A 24,689-nucleotide genomic window follows, 5' to 3' on the forward strand; every position below is an offset into this window, starting at 1 on the left:
CACAGGCTGCCCAGGGACGCTGTGGCTGCCCCATCCCTGGAGGTGTTCCAGGCCAGGTTGGACGGGGCTTTGAGCAGCCTGGTCCAGTGGGAGGTGTCCCTGCCCACGGAAGGGGGGTGGAACTGGATGGTCTTTAAGGTCTCTTCAACCCAAACCACTCTCATTCTCCTGCCCGTCCCTTTTCCTGCCGCAGTGCCGGACGCTGGGGCTATGGCGGTGCTGCCCGGCCGGAGCTCCCCGCCCGTTCCGCTTCCTGCGGAAACACTCCCCGCGGCCATCGCCTCACCGGCCGGTACGAAAACCCGTCGCTATCACTCCCCCGGTCCGGAGAGCGCCGGCCGCCCCGCGGGGCCCAGCCCGGCCGCCGGCGCCGCTCCGCCCGCCTCAGCGGGGCGGGGTCCGGCGAGGAGATGGCGGACGAGGCGCAGGGTAAGAGCTGCGCGGCGGGGACCGGGCCTCCCTCCCCTCCCCTCCTCCTCGGTCCGGTCCCGCCGAGCGGCGGTGCTGAGGGGAGGTCTCCCTTGGCGCCGTCGCAGGCGCCTGGAGCGAGGCGGCGGTGGATCACTTTCTGAGGCGGCGGCGCATCCGAGCGAGAGACGCGGCGGCCATCAGGTGGTTCCACGCCGCCAACAGCAAGGCCCGGGCCGGGGAGGCCGCCAGAAGTAAGTGTGAGCCGCAGCCGGCCTGCCGTGCCTCCGGGCGGCCGCCTCGGCCCGACGTCGGGGGGCTGGCGGAGGGAGGCGGCCCGGTGGGGCCGTGAGGCCATCCCGGTTTGTCTTCCAGGCGAGCCCCAGCCCGTGACGGCCGCCGGCCCCCGCGGGCCACCGGGCCAGCAGGACAAGGCGTGGAGGTGATACCCTTTCAGCAGACAAACTTGTTTAGTTGTAAAAAGACAACCAACTTCCAGGCGTACAGGCCCTCTCTCAGGTCAGGCCTTCATATTAACAAAGCCTGTCGTCCCCTGTCAGCAGACCAGAGCCGTGGGTAAGGAGTCTTCTGGTTTCACACACTGGAGCTAAGATTGCCTGGAGTGCTGTCCAGTTTATTTGTTGGCACAGGGGAACACTAAGCCGCCTGCTGCAGACAAAACTGTTGTCTGTGATGTGGTTGTGCTGAGGACCCACCACAGATCCCTCATACGCCAGCCTGGGCAGCAGTGGTCAAGTCGGCCCTGTTCTTTCCAGTTTCATCTCATGGTAGGTCACCCTGTCCAGTCTGCTGACACTTCTGCTTGTGGATCTGCTCTGGAAAACAGAAAATGGAAATGACCTGATTAGAAGTCTGTCTGTCCATCCCTCCCTCTCTCCATCCTCCCCCTCTCCATCCTCCCCTTCCTCCCTCCATCCCTCCTTCCGATGAGGTTCAGTACCAGTGCTGTTACAGGGACAGCGGGCAGTGGAGCACAACCTCAGGGGAACCTGCCGTACCTCTCAGGCTGGCTTTGCCCTGGGTGCCTGCCCGAGAGCAGCAGCTGCAGCGCGGTGAGGATCGCTGCTCGCAATGGTTTTGTCAGCGCTCTGCTGCAAAACTTGCCCTGTCTTCCTGAAACAGTTAAGGATTCCCAGGTAGTTTTGACCGTATATGGATGGATCTTCTTCTTCCAGGTCTTTTTAGTATGAAGTTGTGTAATGTTGGGTAATATTTCTTGTATTCTATAGAACAGTTTTATTATTACTTCCCCCCCTATTTAGTTTAGGATGATTAAGGTATTTCAGGTTATTTGTGAGCAGTTTATTTTAGGGAATTTTAATTTAATGTATGTGAATATTGGGGAAATAGTAAATTTATTTATGTAATTTTATATGTAGTTTGCTTTCTATTGGCTGTATAATTATTACCTTTTTTATTATTATTTCAGTATACATTGAATTCTCTGCAAAGCTAGTAGTACTGCCCAGACTCTCGAATGCTTCTCACCATAGGAAGCTGTTTTCAAGAGCTTGCCGCATTCCTAAGATTTCCACTCATTTGTCGTGTGTTTTAGCTACTGTTTTCCTGGCATATGTTTCTGGCTGGCTGGCTGACTTTTTTTTAAAGTTTTGGCTCATATGGGTTTGTCGATTTTGAGAGTGAGACAAGGAGAGTACTCAGTCTCTGCCAGTGTTAAAATCTTCTGGTCGCCTTTTCCTAAAAGACTCTGTCCGGAGCCCTGTTTTAAGAGGAAAAGATTCGAAATTTAGCAAGAGTGGATTCACATTTTGGATATTAATTTTGCTGTTCCTCTGAAAAAAAAAAGTGATTACTTGGCCAAATGTGTCTACAAAAATCAGTTTTCATGTGCTTGTAGATTTCTAGAGTTTATTGACTAAAGTACCCAAAGAAATGCATCTCTTGCTTTGCAGATAGCGGCTCATACTGGGTGATCTTTGTGGAGAGTGTGGAGTGAGATCTAAGTGTGCAGAGTCCAGTGTGGAAAGACTTGCCCTGTAATTGTGACGCTGAAGTGGAGCAATAGTGAAACTATTGGATTTGCTTCTGTTAGAGCATTCATTTTTTTAAATCAACAGGTGATGTTCACATGATAGAAGCAGATGTTCTTCTTCGTGGTGGCTTGGGAGGAAATGGAGATCCTATCATGGCTCACCCACCTGAAACAGACAGCGATAACACATTGCAGGAATGGCTAAAAGAGGTTGTTGACACAAATAAAGGCATCAAGCTGGATTTTAAGAGGTATCTCAAGACAAAAAGATTTTTATATTCTTTGTGTTCTGACTAAGTAACAATTTTACAGGTAGCACTATCTTTTAGCGATGTTAGACCAACCTTTTTCTTATCGTGTAATGCATTCCTTCCCAAACAGAAAATGCAGTGAAACGTAATCGGTATAACCAAATGCATTTCAAGAGTAAAAGCTTCAAAAGTGTTTTAAACTACAAATAATTATTTTATATTCAGTGAATTTGTTACCAAGTTGCTACTGAGCAAAGCTTTCGATAGAGAAAACTGAAATGATAATGCCTATCTGGGAAGCTCCTGTGAGTTTTCTGCTTGCGAAAAAATGTGGGCAGGTTAAGTCCTTTTATTGTTAACAAAACCTGTAAATCTCTGCCTGGACAGAGAATGGCAAGGACAAGAGAAGTAGACATTTGTTTGGGTTTATTTGGTTTTGGGGTTTGTTTTTTTCCTTTCATTTTAGTCAGTGTTTAAATTAATTTAAAAACATCTGCCTCTTATTTTTCCACATGGGATTTCCACACAAGTGCAGTCATTTAAAAAAAGGTTTTTAAAATTATGTTGCATTATCAAAGTCTAATTGCATAAATGCATTTTAAAAATACAAGCACACAGTGCAGCTATAGTCAAATGAGTGATAGAGATTATGATGTTCTTTTGAATAATATTCCTTTGGATACCGTTGCTGAAGTTTTGAAGATTATTTCAACAGCACTTAATAAGAATTATTTTGTGTATTTCTACTCTGTCAGCATGATTGACCCCATAATCACATTTCCTGCTGGCTTTATCTGCAGGAATGAATGTATTCTGCAAAAGGACTTCAGAGTCCCACTTCTAAAATGCCAGAGTCATTCAGCATGGAGTCAGCAATACGTTTGAATTTTCCAAATGCTGTGCAATAAAAACAGTGCTGTCTGGAGTTTGGGTTTGGTTTTTTTTGTTTGTTTCAAGAGATGCTGCTTTGGGCTTTTTTCTACTTCCATTATTTTGTGCTTTGTAGTAAAAAGGAAGGTATTCCACTGGCTTTCACAATCCCTTGTATATGTGAAAATGCCATCTATTCTGGCCTCAGACAATGTGAGAAATACTTAAGCGAATAATGTTAACTCAAGCCATCACTAGCTTTTCTCGAAGAAGACTTGAGCTAATGCTGACTGAAAACATTGAGAGGAATTCCTGCCACTCTGCAGCTTTCTCAACAAGACAAAAATTAAAATGTACAAAATGACTTTTCACAGGAAATAACACAGGCAGCCCAGGGTGCTTTTTCGCTTTAGAGATAACCTAATGTACCAGCTGGCTGCCATTCCCACGTGTGGCCACAAATCCTGACACAATTCATCTGACCTCATCATGAGCTAGGTTAGGAAATCACTTGGTACAGAACCACCCCTACAAAACAATGAGAAAAGTTGTTTACCACTTTACATCCCTGAACACACACACACTGCTGCTAAGGCAAGCATCAGCGCTGGTGTAGCAGGTGGGAGATGCAATGGCCTGGGAATTGGGAAGAGATGGTACTAATTAACCATCACCTTTGCTGTTCGAACAGGCATCTGTGCAGCATGTAGCTTGTGGCCCATGTTTGAGTAAGCTCTACCAGTTGTGATCCTCTCCTCGCTCTTCATAGTGCCTTCTCTTCCCCTTGCTTTTCCTGGTGCTCCCGCGACACCCGGAGGGACCAGTTTAGGATGTTGAACAGGGAAACTAACCCTGCAGAGCAGCACAAAGAATTTTCTGTTGGCTCAGCTCGGTATCAGGTCGCTGCAAAATTTTGAGGAAAAGCTAGAAGATGGCTTATTCTGAGCTTTTCATGACTTGCAGGAGAAAACACAGGTATTAGTAAGGATATCACAACTCTGACCGTAATGATTCAGGAATTTAAAAATTCCTGAATGTTACATAGAATGTTAATTAATTTGCTGTGAGAGAAAAAAATACTTTCTTGGCATTTATTCCTTTTCCCCATTATTCCACATTTCCTTTCCATCCACAATACTGCTGTTTCAAAAGTTTTGGTGGATAGAGAAAGGTTATTGTTTGCCTTCTAGTTATGCCTTTTCTTTTGATTTGAGGGAATAGTGAGAATATGTGACTTAAGATATTTTGTTAAATGCTTACAAGTGGTGCTACGCTGGTTGCTCAAGTGACTACATCTCAGACTTAATAATTAGCGGTAGGATGAACACCCAGTGGGCAGAATTCTTCATGCTGCCAGTACTATGCCACGGCTTTTGAGCTGTGGAAACATGGAAACAACCACTGCAAAAGTGTCGGAGCCTGCAGTGGCTTCCTTAATTAAAATCCTTCCTAAGAGTTCAATAACATTGAAGTCTTAACAGGTCTGGAGTTAGAAGAGCCATGAGGTAAGACCCATGAAGCAGTCCATATTGGGCAGCAGGGAGACAAGAGGCTTACGGTACTTTACCCCCACAGAAATAGTCACCTTATGGTAGAAAGGGTCCTCAGCATTTGCTCTCTGGCTTACAGGGACAGTGTCATTAACATACCCATCCACATACATACTGTATGTTTCCCATCTTCAACCAGAATGAGGTGTCTCATCTCACCCATGTGTTATTATTATAGTCTAGAAGCTGTACGGCCTTCCTTGGAGCTTCTTGAACAGGTGGAGCAGCAGTTGAGGCGACCCGTTTGGATCAATGCAGATATCCTACCAGGACCTAATGGAAATAGTGCTGTGGTGGATGCAAAAGGGTTCCTCGACACTGTCACTTCATTTTTCCCAAATGTAACCTTATCGCTGGGGTGGACAACTGGCTGGCACCCTGGCAAACACAATGAAGGTAAAGATAAAACATTTAATGCTTATACTGCATAGTCTGTTTTCTCCAAATTAATTTTATAATTGATTCAAAATACATTACATGCCACCTGGTCCGTTCGAAAATAATAGTGAATGTAAGAAGAATTATTTTCTTTGTTGGTCTATATTTGATAGTGTTTTAGAGCAATTAGTTCAATGTTTGAGTTGTAGCGGAACTGTGTAAAAAACTGATGTTTTTGTTGTTACTGAACGTTTTGTATTTTGTTACTGAACTCATTCACACATATTGGGGAATTTGGGGGGGCAAATTGCTCACGCCCTGTTTCAGGTAGTCTGCTCCCTGCATCCTATGAGGATTGGTTTGGTAATTGGAATTCTGGCACGTTTCCTGAGCAATAATACATTAACTGGAAATTTAAAACCCTATCAGTGTGCTTTTGCAGTAGATCACTGAAATAAAATTGTAGGTCAACATTGTTTTTAACATTTCATTTCCATTGAATAATTAAATTTTTGCAATAAATTTTCCAATTTATTGATGTTAGTAACTTCTTTAAGTCTCAGTTTTGAGAATCTAATTGAAGTTTCTTATTGTTAATCCCTAACGTGAATTTAGATCCTGAACATATAAGCATTATCTTTGGGTCCTTTTCACAGGCTTCCTCTCGTAATTCTCACAGCTGCTTTGATTAGGATGTTTTACTCCAGTGCATGTGCATTTGTGTGCAGTAGTGTAGTCCCACTAATATTGTCTGTGACCACAACAGCAAAATTATACACCTTTCTAAATCGCTGATTGTTCATTAGCAAGATTTAATATTGTGGCATGAGGATTTTGTTTTATATTATACAGCAATTTTATTAAACTATATAGTACTTTGTCCAAAGTATTTTCAGTGCAGTAAAGAGTTGCTGGAAATAATGTACTGGAAATACTGTACTAAGTAACCATTTTAATAAATAACTTTATCACCATTCTAAACTTCAGTTTGTGATGATGCTAATTAAGGATAAGACACAAGAAAACCAGCTTATTTGACTGATTTCAACTACAAGTTGCTGTTTGCCCAACAAAATCTGTTTTGTTAAGATTTGGTGCTTTAAGTCTTTTCAAATTGCATATGAGTACTTGAGAAAAAAAATATTAACTCTTTGTTATTGAAGTTAAGACTTTCATAGCCTGTAGAAATAAGAGAATATTAAATACTGTTTTAACTAGCTTCAGTGCTTGTAAAAATCTCAACAGCAGGCACTTGAAACGTTTCACAATGCTTAATTTTAGCAATTTTGATGTTCAAAATGTTTTACATCCTTCATTTCTCTATAATTTAAAAATTCATTGAATTTTTTTTCCAAATTTTTCAAAATGTTTCCATTTTTTAGGCTCACTTTCAAGTTAAAACTGGTCCATGTTGAAGTCAATGGTAACACTGTTTTTTAAGAGAGAGAGCAAAGATATAATTTCCTGCACGTTAGAAGATGTCACATTCTGTAGCTTTATGTAAAATAACACTGCGATTAATAGAAATAAAGATTTTCAAAGTAAATTTATTTTTTCATATTAGTATTGTTTTTCTCCTCTGGGACAATGACATTTTTTATTTATAACAATTTAGCAATTTCATTGCAGAGTTATGTCACTTTCACAAAACCCATGTTCACTCTTGTATTACCATGCAACCTAACCATTTTAGAATTTATTGTGCCTTTATAGAGGTTGTATTTGTGAAGAATTCTTTTTAATCAAATGGTCTTTATTGTAGGCTATGACTGGGTGATGGTGAAAGAGATGGCTCAGATATGCAGTACGCTTTCCCAGCCTGTAACGTTCCCTGTAAGAGCAGCGTTAGTACGACAGTCAATATCTGAGCTGTGCTGGTTAATCCAACAGTCGGATAGGTAAGTTTGAGGGCCTTTATTTTTAGCTGTCCTTATTACAAAGGCACATAATTGTTTATATGAAATATAGCACAGTTATGTGTACATGCTGGTCTCAATTACTTTGAAAATATTTTTTCTTCTAGATTATCCCTTCAGTTCTTTAATTCCTTGAGTTCCTTGAGTTACATTGTGTTGTCATACAGAAACGGTCACTATAAATTTCTTTAAAATAAGAAAATCCCAAAAGCCTCTTCTAAAATTACTTATTATAGTAGTGAATCTTGTGTAGGTTTGTAATCCAGTTGCACTATAAGCATTTTGTAGGACTAATGTAGTTAAATAGACCAAGTAGCTGGATGTTGCAATTTGGAATAATTATATTTAAATATTTAAACTTCATAGGTACTTTTTATTGGATTCAGTATTTATATTTTCTGTAATAATGTGACATAAAAACATTAAAGGTGGTTTTTAGGTTGGAAGTCAGTGAGCGTGCTACAAAGCTGTTTTTGCTTATGTACTTGAAATACATTCAATGGTTTCCAAACACTGACTTAATATTTCCTTCTAAAAATAGTTCTTACAAACACATAACAATTTCATAGAAAAAATTTATTTACATGTAATAGAATGAGAATAAAGCCTGCTTTGTATATAATTGTCTTTTACTCATCTTTTTCACTTACTCTGCCTACCTGCACTTAATAAAGTTCTTCCTTAAGCACCAACCACGGTCAAAGCTCAAGACGGAAATGTTAGGACAGTGACTTGTATGGAAAATTTCTAAGTAATTAGAGACAACAGAGTGGAAAAACTATAGGGTTTTTTTCTTGTTTATAGTGGTGAATCAAGAGATAAATTAGAATTGAACATTTGAAACTGGGAAATTAATTTCAAAATATAGTTATGTTAAGAGTACGTCTTGTGAATTGTGCCATTCTCGAATTTGTCCTCATTGGATACAAGCATTATTCCCACTGAAATACTAGTATTTTCTCTTTTACCTCAGCATAAAAATCATGATTTTTTTCTAGTGACATGATTAGAAGAAAGAAATTGCTGAGCCAGTTTTGCTGACATGCAACTAAATTCTGGTCTACCTGTATTTGAAATACATACAGTTTTAATAAACAAAGGGGAAAATTTAAGTATTTGTCACATGGAGATTGTGGAGTGTAATGCTTTTAACTTTAAATGATACTTGGAAGTTTTTCAGGTTTTTTTAGAGTTACAATAACGTCTGTGCAATTAATGAGAAAAGTGCAGAAATTACATTCAGTTAATCAGATGGCATAACTACACATCACGTAGGTGACAAAACATGGAGTATGAAAATCAGCTATAACTGAGATTGCCTCATATTTTCTATTATAATGCTCCACATGTAACTGTTTATAACTTTGTCAAACTTTAAATGCTCAGACTGATAAATTCATTTGCTGGACATCTGCCTAGGATATTTTATTTTATTCCTTGCTAGGTTTGGCACAACAGTTCACACAAGGACCAGAATACAGATAAATGGTTCTGGGTGGCGTACGATTGTCCATCTTAAACATTTTGCAGTCCTCCTTGGGAAGTTCTAGCAAGTTTAGCTTTAGGAGCAAGAACTTGAAGTTTGACTGGAGCCAAATTGTGTGACTTAGCTCTGTAACGAGGAAAAAAATATTTTTAGGAGCTTATTAGTGCGATGTATTTCTGTTGTATGTGCTTTATCTTAAGATAACATACTCTTTTTTCTCTTTCTCTCTCTCTTTTTTTTTTTTTTTCCCTTTTTTTGATATAGGTACAGCCTCACTGTTTGGACAGGGAAGGAGGATGTGTATTCTGTAGAAGATTTGCTTTACATCCGAGAAAACTTTGATAAAAGTAGGGTTTATTATGACATCTTAGAGCCCCAAAATTCTGAATTCAAAAAAGCCATAGGAGTAGAATAGTAAACACAAAACAGGCAATCTCTCACCTTATAATACTTAGCTTCTTTAAACATGAAGATTTCTTTTTCAGGGAAATACATTTTCCTTCCCAAAAGAATTGTATAGAACACAGCCGTGGTTATTGGAGGAGTTTTTATATAACACTTGTATTGAAATGCTTATCAAATAGAAATCTAATGTCTTCTTTAATAGGTCAGAATTGCTGCTTACTCATCGTATGCACATTCCCTCTCATTCACCTGGTGGCGCGTGGTAACGGCTACTCACGTTACCTAAATATACCAATACTTCTTCCCTGCAAGCACCTGAAGGGGAGAATGGCCCCAGCTGATATTTCTGGACCAAGGTGGTTCGCTACTAACCGCTTTTGTGTAAGACAAAGTCTATGGGACACTCTATCTCTACCAAAGCCTGCTTTTGCTTTTTATAGGGGAGGACAAGAGTCAAGACCATATTAAGTACAGAACTATGCGCTTCCCAAAGGGTATTTTTTTGTAGCTCATCTTGATACACTATTTTTAATGCCATTGCGGTTGATAATGTTCTCACTCCTGGTCAACAGATGAGTCTGTATGCTAGATGTGAAGAGTGGGATCTCTGATACTACATACTCCATTGAGAAAGAATGGCTATTTTTACTGAATTAAAACTAATCAGGTTCTCTGCAATGTGGTAATTGTGCATGTCATACCATGTCTTGCCTCCATGCTTTCTGAGCCATCGGCGACATAGTCCTTGGATTGTGAGAGGAGCTGGAGTTGTAGCTGCACGGCAGGAGGTGCTCGGGCAAACAGAACCCCCAAAATGAAGAAAAATCCTGTCCTGTACATAGAGCACAGCGATGGATTACAGGGAGGTACACATCAGAGACAGCATTAAAAGAGCTGTAGGGTTTTGTAAGAGAAAAGTGGTAGTTCTTTCAAGAGTTTGAAACGAAATTTTAACAGCAGTTATGTAAAATGTTCTGCTGCAGTCTTTCTGAAGGCCAGAGGCTCTAAGAATGAAATAGCTGTACAGTGATTAGTACTTACATCAAAACCTGTACATTTCTGTGATGGAACAGTTGTTTTCTACAATCCCCTGGTTTGTGCATCTTTTTAATTCTCAGAATACAATTTCAAAAATTTTCAAAAGTTGGACTTCCCTTTGAGGGAGAGTAAAGTCATTGCAACTCTGTGTATCACCTGCAGGAAGAGTCCAACCTATTTCCTTTTTAAGCATTTTTTTGCATCTTTAACTTCTGCGTCCCTTAAAATAGAGATATTGAAATCTGTGCAGATTGAGGCACAAGCTGTGTGTTGTTGCCTTCTGCCAAATGTTACAAAGTTTTTTTTCATAATGACAGAGGAGATCTTGATTTCTAAATGAAAGCTGATGCTGTGAAGAGGCATTACCCTGTCCCCTGTCATCCTCTTGTCCTCCTTTTCCCATCCTCTCACGTGCTTCCTGCAGGAGTTGTGTGAACTTTGATGCTTTCCACAATACTGTCCAGGCTGTTAGTACTAAAGAGTTAATTAGGGCAAATTTTGCTTATTACATAGCATTAGTACAACTGTGATAGAAAAGTTAGTTATATTTCTTAATCCTAAATCTTGAAATATGGTGATTTCATGCAGCCATTAAAATTCAGGATTGCTGACCTACGCTCCTTTGGCAGGTTTATGTAATAATTGGTTTGTGTTCTTGGGGGGCAAATCTTTCATCATTTTTATTGTCTAATAAGATATAATATACTTGGATAAAAATAGGAAATTTTTTTCTAAATAAGGAAAAAAACTATCTAGTTGTACTTGGAATAGTTAAATAGAGTACTTAATTTAATTTACGCAGTTGATGTGAATCGCAGTTACCACCAAAAGGTCAAGTTGTCAGTGCCATTCCTCTTAATGAATGGGGAGAAATGACGTATTTTTCAGTTCGCTGTGACAACATGATCTGACTTGAACAGATTTGACCTCTCAGTTCTTCATAGCATCTCTTTCTTTGAAGTTTGCGCGTGCATTTTGCTATACCATGGCAGGAAGCGAGATTAACTATTTCCCAACTGACCATAACTATGTAAAACATTTCAAGTACTTCGAAGACCCTTTTCTAACCCAGATCATTTTGACTAGAACAGGTTCAGGAGCTATTGGATGACAGGCGTGCTGTCAGATACGATCATGTGGTATCCTTGTGACCCTTTCACCTTACTCCTTTTCAGGGAAAACAGGATATATAAATGACCAAAGCTCCAGTTAAACCCAGGTTATAGACATTGCTTTGAATCTATAGTACATACAATAAAGTAGTAGGAAATAGTATAGTTCAGAGGTTTTTGTTTTCTGGGATATACCATTGAACAAGAACCACTTCGGGCCATCAGCCAGCTTTTGGAATCAAACGCAACACAGCTGCATTAGCCAAAATGAGTCAGGCAGGTGCCTGGATAACAGAATTTGCTTTTGAGGGGCATAAAGGACATAGCTTGAGGACACGCTGCTGTAGCCGGGTTCATTTATTGAGTGAAAGGTGCCATTAAAGAGCACTGAGTTCTTTGCATTAATTCTTATTGATCACTTTACTAGCTCTAGGCTTAGTCTAGCTTTCTTTTCAGGATATTGGTGGTCATTCAGAAGCAGCAATACTTTCTAGCCATATATTTATTTCAAATAGATTTAAAGTCAAGAGTATCCCATTGTCCTTTTGTTCCACAATTTATGTGAACATTTAGGGCAGGGGTGGACTCCTAGGTCTTGTTTCAGCTCCGTGTTGCAGGCCGTTATATTTATTGACTTAAGGGATTTCGTCTTTCAGTTTGTTAGCCATTTTTGCGTCCACACTGGCAGACTTTTCTGTTATTTGGAAACCTTTTTCCCACTTACCAATTCCCACCTGAAGTATTGTTAAAACTGGTTAAACTATTAAGTAAAAAATACCAGCCAGAGGTATTAAGGGTGCAGACATCATGGAAGAAATATCAGTGAGTAATACATGTGGGTATTCAGATAAAATTAAAAGAAGACATGATCTATATTACAAGAAAAAATAATTAAGGCAACAAGACATGTGAAACTAGATTAAATAAAATGCTAGAAATGAATTATATGGAGCATGCTTGCAGTGACAAGGTTTGACTGTGTGGTGAATTTGATTATTCTGTATGGATTCTCCTATATATCTGAACTCCTGTATGTATTTTCTACCTATGGATTTCTGTTAGTTTCCTGTGAAGTCGTTTGTGGTGTTTATGTCAGTCTGGTCTGACTTGCACGTAAATAAATTAATTTTAATTTGTTTCTCTGTTTTCATGCCAGTCTTCGTACAAATGCTCTCCTTCTAAAATAAGATGTGTTAGCTGTGGGGCTGGCAGTAAGATAATAAAGGGGAGAAGAGAGACAGCTACTTACTCTGTTGGAAAGGGGGCTCTGTGGCAGGTCTGTGTTACTCGAGCTGTTGCTGTCTTTTTTTTTAAAACCTTCTCTCAGTGATCTGTTCCTTGTACTTAAAATGTTTAGAAGCTATAAATTCTGCTGCTTCTTTGTGGAATCATTTTCTCTGTCGGTGTTGCTTTGTGTCTGTTGATATCTTTCAGAGAGGTTTTTAGACATAATTGTCCTTGTTACATGAAAAATCTGTTAATTTAAATGAATTAGATATTGTTCAGGATGTCCAGGGGAGTTAACCAATTAATAAAATGTTTCTAATTTGCTGCAAGTGTAGTTCAAGCCTCATGTTTTTCTGTGAATTTGACGGAACTGACTAAATAGATAAAATAACACGTTACAGAAGAGAATTGACATCATTAGTCCTGCACAACTACTCAATAATATCCTGCAGTAAGATGTAAATATGATGAAAGGAAAACAGAAGCCGCTTCTCTGAGGTTTGTGTTGTTTAAATGCGCTGTGGAATCGAAGAAAATGCCCCCAAAGACATGCATTTTAAAAACCAGTTCTCCACCTTCAGAATTCATGTGAAGAATTACTCAGTTTTGGCCTACTCGGACTGCAAAAAACGCCAGTCGTCGTCTTCAATTAAAACCTTGACATTAAACCCTTGTATGTTTTATTTATCAGCCAGCTGCCTGCGACCAGGCCATTTGCTAATGTTACTGCAGACTTATTTCTGCACTGTCCATTAAACCCTCTTTAATGTTTGAGTCCGAGCACTGTAAAGCTTTTCACCTGTGATTTTTTATTGTGCTTTGTTTGGGTAATGAAGAATTTGATTCGGCACCTGGCCTGTGCTGTCTTTTTCATATGGGCAGTGTCTGTGCAGCCGCCAAGGGAGGGTGCCTCTGAACCTTCCCAGCACCCGCCTGCAGAACTGGGTTTACACAAACCTCCACCTCTGCAGCCCACCACCAGGGACTCGTGATCCTGGTGATTAAGAAGACGGAGTTAGTGAATTGCGCAGAAAGTCTTCATACCTCACTTAATAACTCTGTGATAAAATGGCCCTGTCCTTCCTTTTCTTTAAGAAAAAATACAGAAATCACAGTGTTGGGGAATTAAAAATGTTTGGTCTGTTTTGGGGTTGGTTGGTTTTTTAAAGGTTAGGGAGAGCCCGTTATGAACTGCATCCTACATTATATCCAAGAGTCAAGGGAGCTTTTCCATCAGTTTCAATGTTCTTCTAAAATTTCTTCTAATTCATTTAAAATTTCTTCCAATTTTCAGAGTGTATTTCTTTTAATAAGGGTAAAACTACTAATGTAAGGAAAGATATTAGGAGGCATTTTAACAGTTGTTTAAAGAAACATTTTTTCCATAAACTCTGTTAACCAGAAACCTTTTTCTACCACAAAACTAATTAATTATACTTTTTTTCATTAAAATTGTGAACCATTTTTTTTTCATTGTTGTGTTTTGATGCTCATGGAGATCTCTATTCTTTAGTTTGTTCACCTGTTGTTGCAGGAATATCCGTTTGCCCGTGCAGTGTGGTTCCCTGATGCCCAGGCTCCTCTTCTGTGTATTAACTTGTTATATTTACTGTCAGTTTTGCTGAGAGTTTTACCTATGAATCTCGTACTAACCCAGGAGCTGCTACGTAACAGCCAAGCCAGGGTGCTGTGTTAGTCGTTAGTTCTTTGCCTCTTGTTAGGGCTCTGCTGGATGAGTTTTGGTGTACGCCTTTGCGGTGAAGTGAGATGTTACTACCATCTTCCAGCTACTTCTGATACGTCTTTTTACTGTAAATCACGGTAATTACCTTATTATTACTTTTTTAGTACAATGGTTAAAGAAAATACTCACTGCACGCTGCAGTTACTCCAGATTGCACTGGGGTGTTGAGGTCTGTGTTCCCTCGCACTGGACCAGTTGCTTCTGGCAGACGGGTGCAAGGAGCAGCCGAGGATGACACCTTGGCCTGCCACAGCAGAGGTGGTTCATTAAATCCCCGAATAAGGAAGCATTGGTTTTGATTTTGCTTCCAGTAAAATTAAAAGTACTGTACTCTCATCTTCTGAATTTTGAACATCTAAATTTTTGGGGCAATTTTATGTTGTTTTTTAATATCCTTATGTTTTGGCTTGGTTCCCTTGAATTTTTCAGTGATCCTTCTGTCATTATAGCTGTTGCTTTCACTGCCTAATTGCAATTCCTCTCATTGCTGTAGCAGAAAAAAAATGGCATATGCAAATTCAGAATCTTAATCGGGATCTGACCAAGGAGAATTAAAATATGTTTTTAAAAGGTGTGCTCATTATTGTGTGTTTAAAATGTACATACAGGTCAAGTTTTAATTTTAAAATGGACTACCTTTTGAGAGAGAAGGCTGTAACCCCTGTATCCGTGGCAGCTTGTGAAAGTGTTCAAAATTGCTAGCTGGTGCCTTCAGGGAAAAAATACAGGAATTAATTACAGTTCATCGCCATGCATCTGCATCTGGCTTTGAGAAATTTGGGAATAAACATTACTGCATACAATTCTAAAAAAAATACCTTCACTGTTCAAGTTCTTACCGTGTCTTTTAAATGGCTGAACATAAATTCACTTTTTCTGCTTGGGACAAAACCTCTGAATTAACATTGGATCTACAGTGCGGTGCTAGCACAGGAGATGCCATCTTTATGGTTAAAGTTAAAATAGGGGTTTTGACTTCACGTTGGTAGCGCGGAGTCCTCTGGTGCCTCCTGAAGTGTTGAACTGTTGATACCTGGTTTTCCTGAACCCCAGCTGGGATGAGCGGTATGGCCGAGGCAAGCCCTGCTTGGAACTGGAGGTGGGATGGGACCTCCAGAGGTTCCTTTCAGCCTCAATTTTTATGATTTAATAACACATTTCACCTGCTACACCGTACATACTACCATAGAGCACTGATATGGCTGCAGGGAGAGTTTTAAGTGACCTACTGTCATCTTTGTTGAGCTTTAACAGATACTTGCAAGGAGTTTAAGTAAAGAATTTGTACAAATTACAGAGCGCCTTGGTCCCTAATCAGAGTCCTCAGGATTCTGAAGCCCATGCTGTACCAGCAAAAAGAAGCGAGCTTTTGTTTTACGTGTGTGAAACGCTAAAGCCAAGGACATTCCTACGGGGTCTGCGCTTTCTTTCAACCAGCTACATGCACCATCGGCCAAGGAGACGCCTGTCTCAGGTAATGGGTGTCCTCTGAAGAACAGGAATTTTGCATATATATTTTAAAATAAGGTTAACTTGTGTAAAGGAGTATAAGACCTACTTTCTTTTGAAAAGGATTAACAGCTGGGTATTTTATCAGAACAATTAATCATAAAAATTGGAATTTTATCCCTTTCACTCTGTGGAAAAAAAAAACCACCTTGAGTTTTCCTAAGATGTATCCTTATCAAACCTGATCTCCTTGAAGTTATTGCCATGCCAGTAACACCTTAAGGTGAAAATGTGCAGCTGGGAAATATTTCACAACTGGCATTTCTCCCTCTTAATTCTGGATTTCAACATTAATTAAAAAAAAAAAAAAGCTTGTCCCTTTTATCAATACAGTGTTAATGTTTTTAGTAGGACGTCTGGTTGTGACTAATGTTGGCCTTTCTATAACAAGCCACGCTCTTGTTATATAAACAAAATAGCCAACTAATGGAATAATGGCTTACTAATGCAAGAATCCATTTATTTATGAATACCTCATTTTAGTTGGAAAATTAATTAGTTGTACTGCATTACAGACGCAGAAAGATGAAGGTCTTATTAAGGTTTGATGATGGGAAAAAAGAGGAATTTAATGACTGTTTTAGTTTACTATTTTTCTTGCGTAGCTGCATCAAATTATGGCAATATTCTTCTGGAAGTGCTGCATAACTGTAGCAGACAAAAATCAAGACAAAGCAACTCCAAATGCCTTTCTTCTTAAAGCAAAAACAGTGCAGAGAAGGATACTTTGAAGACTGTCCTTTGAACACCACGCCTTAAACACAACCTTGAAAACTGCTTTTTTACAGCATTCTTGTGTAGTGGCTGTTCTTAAATTTCTTAAACCAAAATATGAAGATTTTTAGATGATCACTGCTTTTTTGTGAGGCCACCATGATTTGTCTAGAGGTTACTTTCATTGCATGCTTTCACAGCATTTTGCAGAGAAAATGAAAACCAACAGGAAAAAAAAGTTTTTCACCTTTCTAAATTCATCACGTAGATTCAAAAATCAACAATCTCCCAGGCAGTGTGTTTTACTGAAAGCTGTAACTTATGTTGGCAGGAGTGCTTGCTGACAGAAATGTCACTTCCATTTTATATCGTTTAAATGTTTAAGGATTTTCTGCCATTAATCTTTCTATAAATTAGTGTGGACAAGCTTCACTCATTTCTCACTGTACGGTGTGAGAACCAATGGTTCTCCCTGGATGGGAAGCCACAGCTCTTAAAACTAGCAAGGAAAAAGTTTCAGCTTGTGGTGTTTTCTTTACCAAGATGCATAAAGAACACCTGAAAGGTATTTTGTTGTTTGTAAACTTTAATGTTTCAGGATGGAATTTAACATTAGAAATTCAGGTCTTGATTCCCAGTCTTTGCTTAAAAGATATTACGGATGACTGGAAAATGACAAGGATTAAGACTTCAAAGATGGCAGACTAAAGTGGAACCACAGAAAGCTGCTGACAGACAGACAGAGCCTCTCTCACACAATACTGTGTACAAATTTAGCTATGTTGGATTAAATCTAATTAACTGTTCCAATTTTCCCGTGTAGAGACAGCCTGAGAAACACTTAGGAGCGAGCACCTTTGGTAGTGACTCAGCGTCTCCTAAGTGGTGAATAAAAGGATGTGTCTATTTCCGTATTCCCTGAATGGCGGGGGGGGGGGATCACTTTTATTTATGCATCATAACAACATCAAGAGAACAAAACGGAACTGTTTTTCCTTTGAAGGTCACTTTTAACATTGATGCAACAATAAACATTGTTAACCTTTCACATTACTTCTGCATTTGCACATTAAGCACCAAATACTGGCAACACTACAGAAAACTCCTCAAGACATTTGCCATTTTCCTCCATTGTCTAAGCATTTTGTAAAAAAATTACTGTTTCAGTTGAGGGATCAGTAATCTCTCTGTAATTAATTTTAAAATCAGTACAGCGGAAATTGGGCTTTGTACCTTCAGCAACGACACTAGTAGTTGATTTTTTCTAAAGGATTTATATTTTTTAAAGATAGATTTTTAGCTTCAAATATTTAACTGCATTATGAGATGAACACACTACAAATTGCTGTTTCCATTTATAATATCTTAAAAACATTTGAAAAGTATATTGTGTCTTTATGTGGTGTTTGTAGGGACCAATTTGTATCCAGTTGATTAGTTAATATTGACACATATTGTTCCACTTAATTTCTCTGCCATAAAACGATTTCTGTGTAATCGTCGTTTCTGCCTGGTATACGCAGATGCTGATCCAGCAACATCTCGTGAAGTAAAAGGCAGAACCTGAATGGAACCAAATACTGCATCACCTTCACCATGTTTCCACCGGTATTTAAGAGCTCTTAAAATGTACGTAATTTCACTTTTGGAACTTTCTCATTTTTGGATGCTTAATGCATGAACTCAGGTGGTGGGTTTTTTGTTGTTTGCTTTTTTTACCATAGTGAACACTTTTTGCTTGTGTATGTACAGAGACTGGGGCTTGCCAGCCAATCCACCATGACCAAGACTCTTTCAGTGGATGAACAGTCCATCTCTAATTAAAAAAAAACAAACAATGGGTTTGCCAGCAACATTTTTGTGACTGGCACTGATTGTTCTTGAGGGGTGAGAAGCTAAACAAGCGTGACAATCATGTCTAGGTACATCAAACGTGATTGCGTAGTGCAGCTCACCATGGGCCTTCCCAGCTGTCACCAGGTTAGCAGAGCTGTGACTGCAAGAGGGCAACGGACACCACGGCTTTCAAGACCTGTATTTTGTGGGCAAGAATTAATTTTGACAATTGTGATACCGATTTGCATCTTTGCTTATTCTAGCTACCTTTGAGAGCTTGGACAGAGAATCAGCGGTATGATCATCTGCCTTCCAGCAGTCGTCACTAGAGATTGGAGAGATTTTGTGTCACAAATTTGATTTCAAGATTTAAATTTGTAGTTTCAGATCAGTGCTTGATATACAACTCTGCTGTGTAGAGATGTAAACCATACTCCTTTGCTTTCCAGGTGTCAAATGTTCCCTTCTTCAAAATATGCATATTATGAATTTTTGGACACTTTTCTGTTTCTACATTAAAAGGTATTTACAGAGACTGTATATTTATCATCCACTTGAAATTGTCTTATAATAAGGGCAATGCTAAGTAAAATTGCAGTTATTTGTAAGGTAATGCCAGACTGGGTGAATTTTAAGTGATGCTGCAAGAAGGCAGATAGTGCCCACTGTGTATTTTCAGAAAAAAAGCATCTCATTTCAGTATACAGAAATTCACATTATACAGACACAATTTCAATACAATTTCTGTAAATTATGACAAAACAGAACACATTCAATATTTTTCAGTCTTCAAAAGATGAGTTATAAAATGCCAGAAATCAACCAGCTATAGAATGTACACAAAGACAAAGTGGATATCTGGACTTGCAGAACACTAAATGGGAAGGAAAAATAGATTTTAGATAGAGATACTTAAAAATATGCAACAGCTTGGAGGCAACAGCATGTTTCTCATCTGTAAGAAATTCAGTCCTCTGCTTCAAATTAGGCAAAACGAGGACTTCCATCTCCCAGGTGAGTATCGTAGCTGTCAGATTCCTTTTAGGTCTGTCTGAGCAGGAGGACAGAGCTCTTCCTTGCTCCCAAGCATGTGTGTGAAGTGTTGTTGCTGATCAAGACAACATCTGGATGCGTACCACCATCTGTATCCTGTCTTGAAAAGAAACCCAGACCTGTGACTGGGGCCAAAGAGCTCCTGCATGATCTGGAGATCTGTGCTTTGGGAGTCTGGAACTACAGAAAGTAATGGACCCTAGTTTACATACAGCTTCTGCCTCTCCCAACCCTTTCTCTTTTTAAATGAGCAGATTCCAGCAATCTCATAGCTTGAGAAGCCGAAGTTGACTGACGTACCGCATTGACACTGCAAGCAGGGCTTGGTCATTTTACAGGAGGTTATTTAGGACTTGTTGCTCGCTGTGCTGGCTTCTTGACTTGGCCTCCAGGCATTGTGTGCTGAACTTGAGCTCTCCAGCACTCTGGCTATCACGCTGACTTCCAGTGGGCAGCAAGGCGTCTAAAGCAGGCTCCCAGTTTTCAGCTGGGATTTTCTGGGCATAGCTATGCATGCAGCACAGCTCTGCTACACAAATTTTACTGACTCTGCGTATTGTCCATTTACGTGCAGCAAACCACTGAAGCTAGAAGACACTGCTATGTACAGCTGCCACTGCCCACCCTTTGTGCACACTGGATTTAGGGATATTGCACAACTTGGACAGAGTCAGTCTGGTGTCTAGCATCACAGTCAAATGTTTCAAATTCCCAAATCCCACCTGTACCACCTTTCTGGTGCAGAAAGAGCACACGTTTGGGGAAACCTCGGAGGCATAGCATTTCCAACCTAAAATGAGAACTGCAGTGCCTGAGACCCATTGTGTGTTCAGCCTGTCACAGGTAAGATTTCAGTGCTGACGTTGAAATCATTATGAAAACAGTATAATAAATATTCCTCAGTTTCCAGAAAGCAGCATTATTAGTTAAGTATATCTTTTCATGTAGTTTCTAAGCTATTTAATTCATTCCAAGGCAGAGAGCCTTACATCACAGACCTGCTGTCTTTTGTGATATGTATCATTACAATCATGTAATGCAGTGAATATGTACATATCTTAATGATTTTGCAACGCTTTAATCCCCTGTTAAAAATTCACTAGTTGCTTAATCTGCTCAGTCTGTAATGACTGCCTCCTTAGAAGCATTTTCGTATTTTTGGTCTCCTTAGGAAAAGCAGGTGCTGCTGGTACTAAGTGTTTTTGTCCACAAGAAATCATCCCAGAAACCCTGTTTATGAAAGTAATATCTGGAATTGGGGGGTGAGGATTCACATTCAGTGGGGGAAGAAAACCTGGTCTTGCCTGAGCAATATGATCCAACAATAAGGCTCCTGAACCCCGCCTTTCTAGAAAAGCTTGATTTCTCCTGCTCAGAGCAACAGAAGGCATGTTCTCCAGTACTTCCCTAGAACTTGATAACAGAGAATGAGATGGAGAAAGAATCTTTTTCTTTGCTATCACTGACTTACTGTCTTCTGCAGCAGCAGGACTTAGACTAGTAGTTAACTGAGAATCGGAGCTGTAGTGATTTGCTCCTGAATTTCTTTTCTGGATAATACTACTGAGGTTTGAAATGAAGTTGATTTGTCCTGAACTGGCATCCTTACCCATAGGAATCCCACAGGGGTTATGTTTGTCTTCAACATAAGGAATCTGAGAGTTTATCTCATCATATGATAATTTCCTTGATCCAGTTTGATCAAAGGTTTTCAATAAATGAGCAGTGTCTTTTATGTCAATACTCTGGTGCCTGGTGATGAATCTCTTTGATAAGGCAAGGCCATTGATTTTAAAAGAGAGCTCTTCTTCTGGAGTAATATCCTGAAGTTCTTCTTGTAAAGAGGCAATTTTATTCTGGTGAAACAGTGACGGAGAGCTCTTTATCCAAGGCTCAGACTGTAGCCGTGTCACTTGTGCCAGCTTGGTCCCTACTTTTGTTGAGCTGGATTTTCTCGTTGGTGAAACTGTTTGAGATGAGCTGTCCATGCTTCGTGGATGATCTAGATCTTTAAAGCTGAACAGTACTTTTTTAGTTTCATTTGAACTTGAAAGTGGGGATGGAGACGTTTTCAGTTCTATTTCCGATGGGGAAGTGCAAGCAGTCGGGGAATAGCATTCCTCGAGGTCTGCAGGAGGAACATTTAGGTACTGCTTCGTCTTCTGCCTTCCCGAGGCGGACTTGTCCGTTGTGATGATGATGACTTCTTTTCCTCGTGCCCTGCAGGCATTAAGAAGAACTTTCAGGGTCTCCTTGTCTCCAGAGTTTATGGCATAGACAAGTGCAGAGCAATTGGAGTGATCTTGCAGGCTTGGGTCAGCTCCACTTTTCAGTAGCAGAGATACCACTTCAGGCCCTGCTTTTTCCAAACATGCGTGCATCAAGGCTGTCTTTCCACATTTGTCCTGTATGTTCGGATCAGCCTTGTTTTCCAGTAGGTATTTAACCATCTTTGCCTTGCTGACACTCTGCGAGTCCACATGTTTTGTCCTACAAGCAATCATTAAAGGGGTTTCACCTCTGTCGTTGCTCTCGTTGATGTAGGCGCCACCCTCCAGTAACAGCCTGGTGAGACGAAGTCGGCTCTGGTAGACGGCTCTTATCAGGGAATTCCCCTCCGCTGGCAGCTCCACCGTTTCGGTCATCACACTTGTCCCACTTACACCTTCCTAGTGGCTGGACAGAACACCTGGTTTTCACAGAGAAAGCAGACAGGCCCCACAGAAAAAAGAAAATAGGAAAAAGAAAAAAGAGGGTTTAACTGTACAAATTGTTCCTGTAAATACCCTTGTACTTTGTGAAAAGAGCATGAAGGGGGGAAGGAAAAAAAAAAAGTATTCCCACCTCCTAGACTCCAAGAACTGCATTAAAAACCTAAAATAATATTTGGATGTAGTTATAACATTTATAGATGCGTAAAGCATGGTTGTCACCTTTTTTTTTTTTAATAACTGTTCTCCCTTTTGTCACACTCTGCCAAATAAGCTGCAAGAAAAGTTTAATTCTCCACACTCTAATGGCTTTATACTCAGAACACCCAAGAAGCAAGAACTGAATGAATCCTGCAGTGTTTTTGTTCATTTATGTGAGATAGTATTACATTCACTCATTCTTTCTCCTAAGATGACAATGCTAAACACCTAGAAATTAACGAGTTCATGCTTCTTAATAAATAAGAAAATCAAGGATAGTAAAATATTTTTTATCTAAGAAGAAACTGTTAAATGTGTGGCAAATATCAATGTATTTTATAAAAGTAAATACAGCTGTGGAAGTACGCTACCTTCCTCATGTTCCTTTGAAAACATGCTAGTTGCAGTGAAGCAGCATAAACGAAGTGATGTACAACCTGTGCCACTCATCCTGGGGATCGGGGGGCTGAGAGGAGTCCCGTACCTGGGCAGACAGTATCATCTCTAAAACAAAAGAAACATTCAATAGCATCGAAGAACATCTGGAGGTTTCACACAAAAAAAATTAAGAGCTGAACGGAACACAAATATATATATATTTATATTATAAATAACAAAAGGTCTTGTATGAATGTAAACCTGCATACATGCAACTAATACGATCCAATTACTTTTATTTATGTCTTTTATGTGCTTGCTTACCCATGTGTAGGGAAAACTTCTAGACAAAAAAAAATCAATATTTAACAGTTGGCAGAGCAATATAATTCCAAGACAAGATTCAACATGGATATGAAAATTACATTTGTTTATTTACAATATATTTGTAGAGAAGTAAAAATGTGTAATTAGTTTAACTGCAAAGGAAATTAACAGAGATTACTTTTTATTTGCCACTGAAAGCACTAGTAATGTTCTGGTGAATAACTGAAGAGCAGTAATTCCATTCTTTCACATGGGAGTTTTACTTTGAATTCCAAAATCAAAGGATGATACACAGAATCACAGAACGGTAGGGTTGGAAGGGACCTCTGGAGATAACCTCGTCCAACCCCCTGCCAGAGCAGGGTCACCCAGAGCAGGTTGCACAGGAACGTGTCCAGGCGGGTTTGGAATGTCTCCAGAGACGGAGACTCCACCACCTCTCTGGGCAGCCTGTGCCAGTGCTCTGCCACCCTCAAAGTAAAGAAGTTCCTCCTCGTGTTTAGGTGGAACTTCCCATGCTCAAGTTTGTGCCCGTTACCTCTTATCCTGTTGCCGGGCACCACTGAAAAGAGCCTGCCCCATCCTCATACCAATTTAGTTTGTTCCTAAAGTCCAACAAACAAAAAAAAGTCAGCTCAAACACACATGACATTTTTATTATAGTTTCCTCCCTGCCGTTTATTTCACTCCATAGCATCGTGCTCTGCAGCTACAGGTGCTTTTGCTACGCAGTGACATTCAGTGGCTTATCAGCCACAGTGAGAACAGTTAGCTAGGGTGCTTCATACTTGCAGTGGGTTAATTCAGTATTTAACTATTATTCAATATAGTCGTTGTTTGGTGGCATGGTGTAACAATGGTCATGAGCAGCATGTATTCAGGTGAGATACCTCACAATATTTGGTATGTGAGGGAAAAAAAACATGAGATGAACCAGTTCACCTTTGGCAGCATTTATTTCTGGGCTTGCGGCCCTCACAGAGACTGTGCACTGTGTCTATGACTGCAGTCCTGCTCCAAACAATTAAGGAGGATGAAAGAAGCCAGAACGTCTCTCTCATGAGAGCAAACATCCCACTTCTGCTCAATGCTGAGAGCGGGGGCACGGCTGTGGCACTATCATCTTCTTTTGACCGGTTGTTTTTTTTTCTTCCCCTCCGTCTTGATAAAACATTTTTAAAAAGTAATTGCATTGAAATTACTTTAAGGATTCATTCCATTATACTGAAAGTACATGATTCAGTAGTGTCTATCTCAGCTTTCATTGATGTGCAAATCATTATTGTGAAATGCATATTTTTGACAAGTAATATATTCAAGATTATTATCAAGTCTTTTATAAAAGTATCCAATTAATTTGTGCATTTAGGTTCCCAGAAACAAACTAAAGAAAAATATCTTTTAGATAGCACACGTGCTAGGGTTCTGATGGTGTTCTCCCTTGTTTTTGACCTACCTGGAAGTCATTGGTGATTTTACATTTCTTTCATATTTATCTAAAGCTCTTCTGATACTTAACTGCTCACTTTACTGAAGTGATGCCATATAGCACTTCTTTGAA

At 39.8% G+C, this 24,689-nt stretch overlaps 2 protein-coding genes across 6 annotated transcripts; one reads left to right on the forward strand and one right to left on the reverse strand.

Moving 5' to 3' along the window:
• The first annotated feature begins 283 nt into the window (after positions 1–283).
• FAM151B (family with sequence similarity 151 member B) lies at positions 284–12,984 on the forward strand. Of its 5 annotated transcripts, none has more exons than XM_074570336.1 (6): positions 284–429; positions 537–662; positions 2,508–2,673; positions 5,272–5,489; positions 7,234–7,369; positions 9,138–12,984. In XM_074570336.1, exons 1-6 carry the CDS (start codon positions 411–413, stop codon positions 9,286–9,288), a joined length of 816 nt encoding a protein of 271 aa, XP_074426437.1. In that variant the 5' UTR covers positions 284–410; the 3' UTR covers positions 9,289–12,984. The 5 variants fall into 5 exon arrangements, with proteins under 5 accessions (XP_074426437.1, XP_074426438.1, XP_074426440.1 ...); XM_074570339.1 differs by lacking the exon at positions 284–429 and adding an exon at positions 1,384–1,565 and having other exon boundaries at positions 440–1,196; XM_074570337.1 differs by lacking the exon at positions 537–662.
• Positions 12,985–20,599: 7,615 nt separating this feature from the next.
• ANKRD34B (ankyrin repeat domain 34B) lies at positions 20,600–22,506 on the reverse strand. The gene has a single exon (XM_074570584.1). The coding sequence runs from the start codon at positions 22,154–22,156 to the stop codon at positions 20,600–20,602; it is 1,557 nt and encodes a 518-aa protein (XP_074426685.1). The 5' UTR covers positions 22,157–22,506.
• Positions 22,507–24,689: the final 2,183 nt, after the last annotated feature.

Source organism: Larus michahellis, chromosome Z (genome assembly GCF_964199755.1).
Source record: "Larus michahellis chromosome Z, bLarMic1.1, whole genome shotgun sequence".
NCBI lineage: Eukaryota > Metazoa > Chordata > Aves > Charadriiformes > Laridae > Larus > Larus michahellis.

Bases quoted from the DNA above. Each gene is read 5' to 3' on its own strand.
- FAM151B (XM_074570336.1), top strand. The intron at 663-2,507 runs GTAAGTGTGAGC...TTAAATCAACAG, and splicing joins GGCCGGGGAGGCCGCCAGAA to GTGATGTTCACATGATAGAA. The intron at 7,370-9,137 runs GTAAGTTTGAGG...TTTTTGATATAG, and splicing joins TTAATCCAACAGTCGGATAG to GTACAGCCTCACTGTTTGGA.
- ANKRD34B (XM_074570584.1), bottom strand. From the start codon at position 22,156: ATGACCGAAACGGTGGAGCTGCCAGCGGAGGGGAATTCCCTGATAAGA.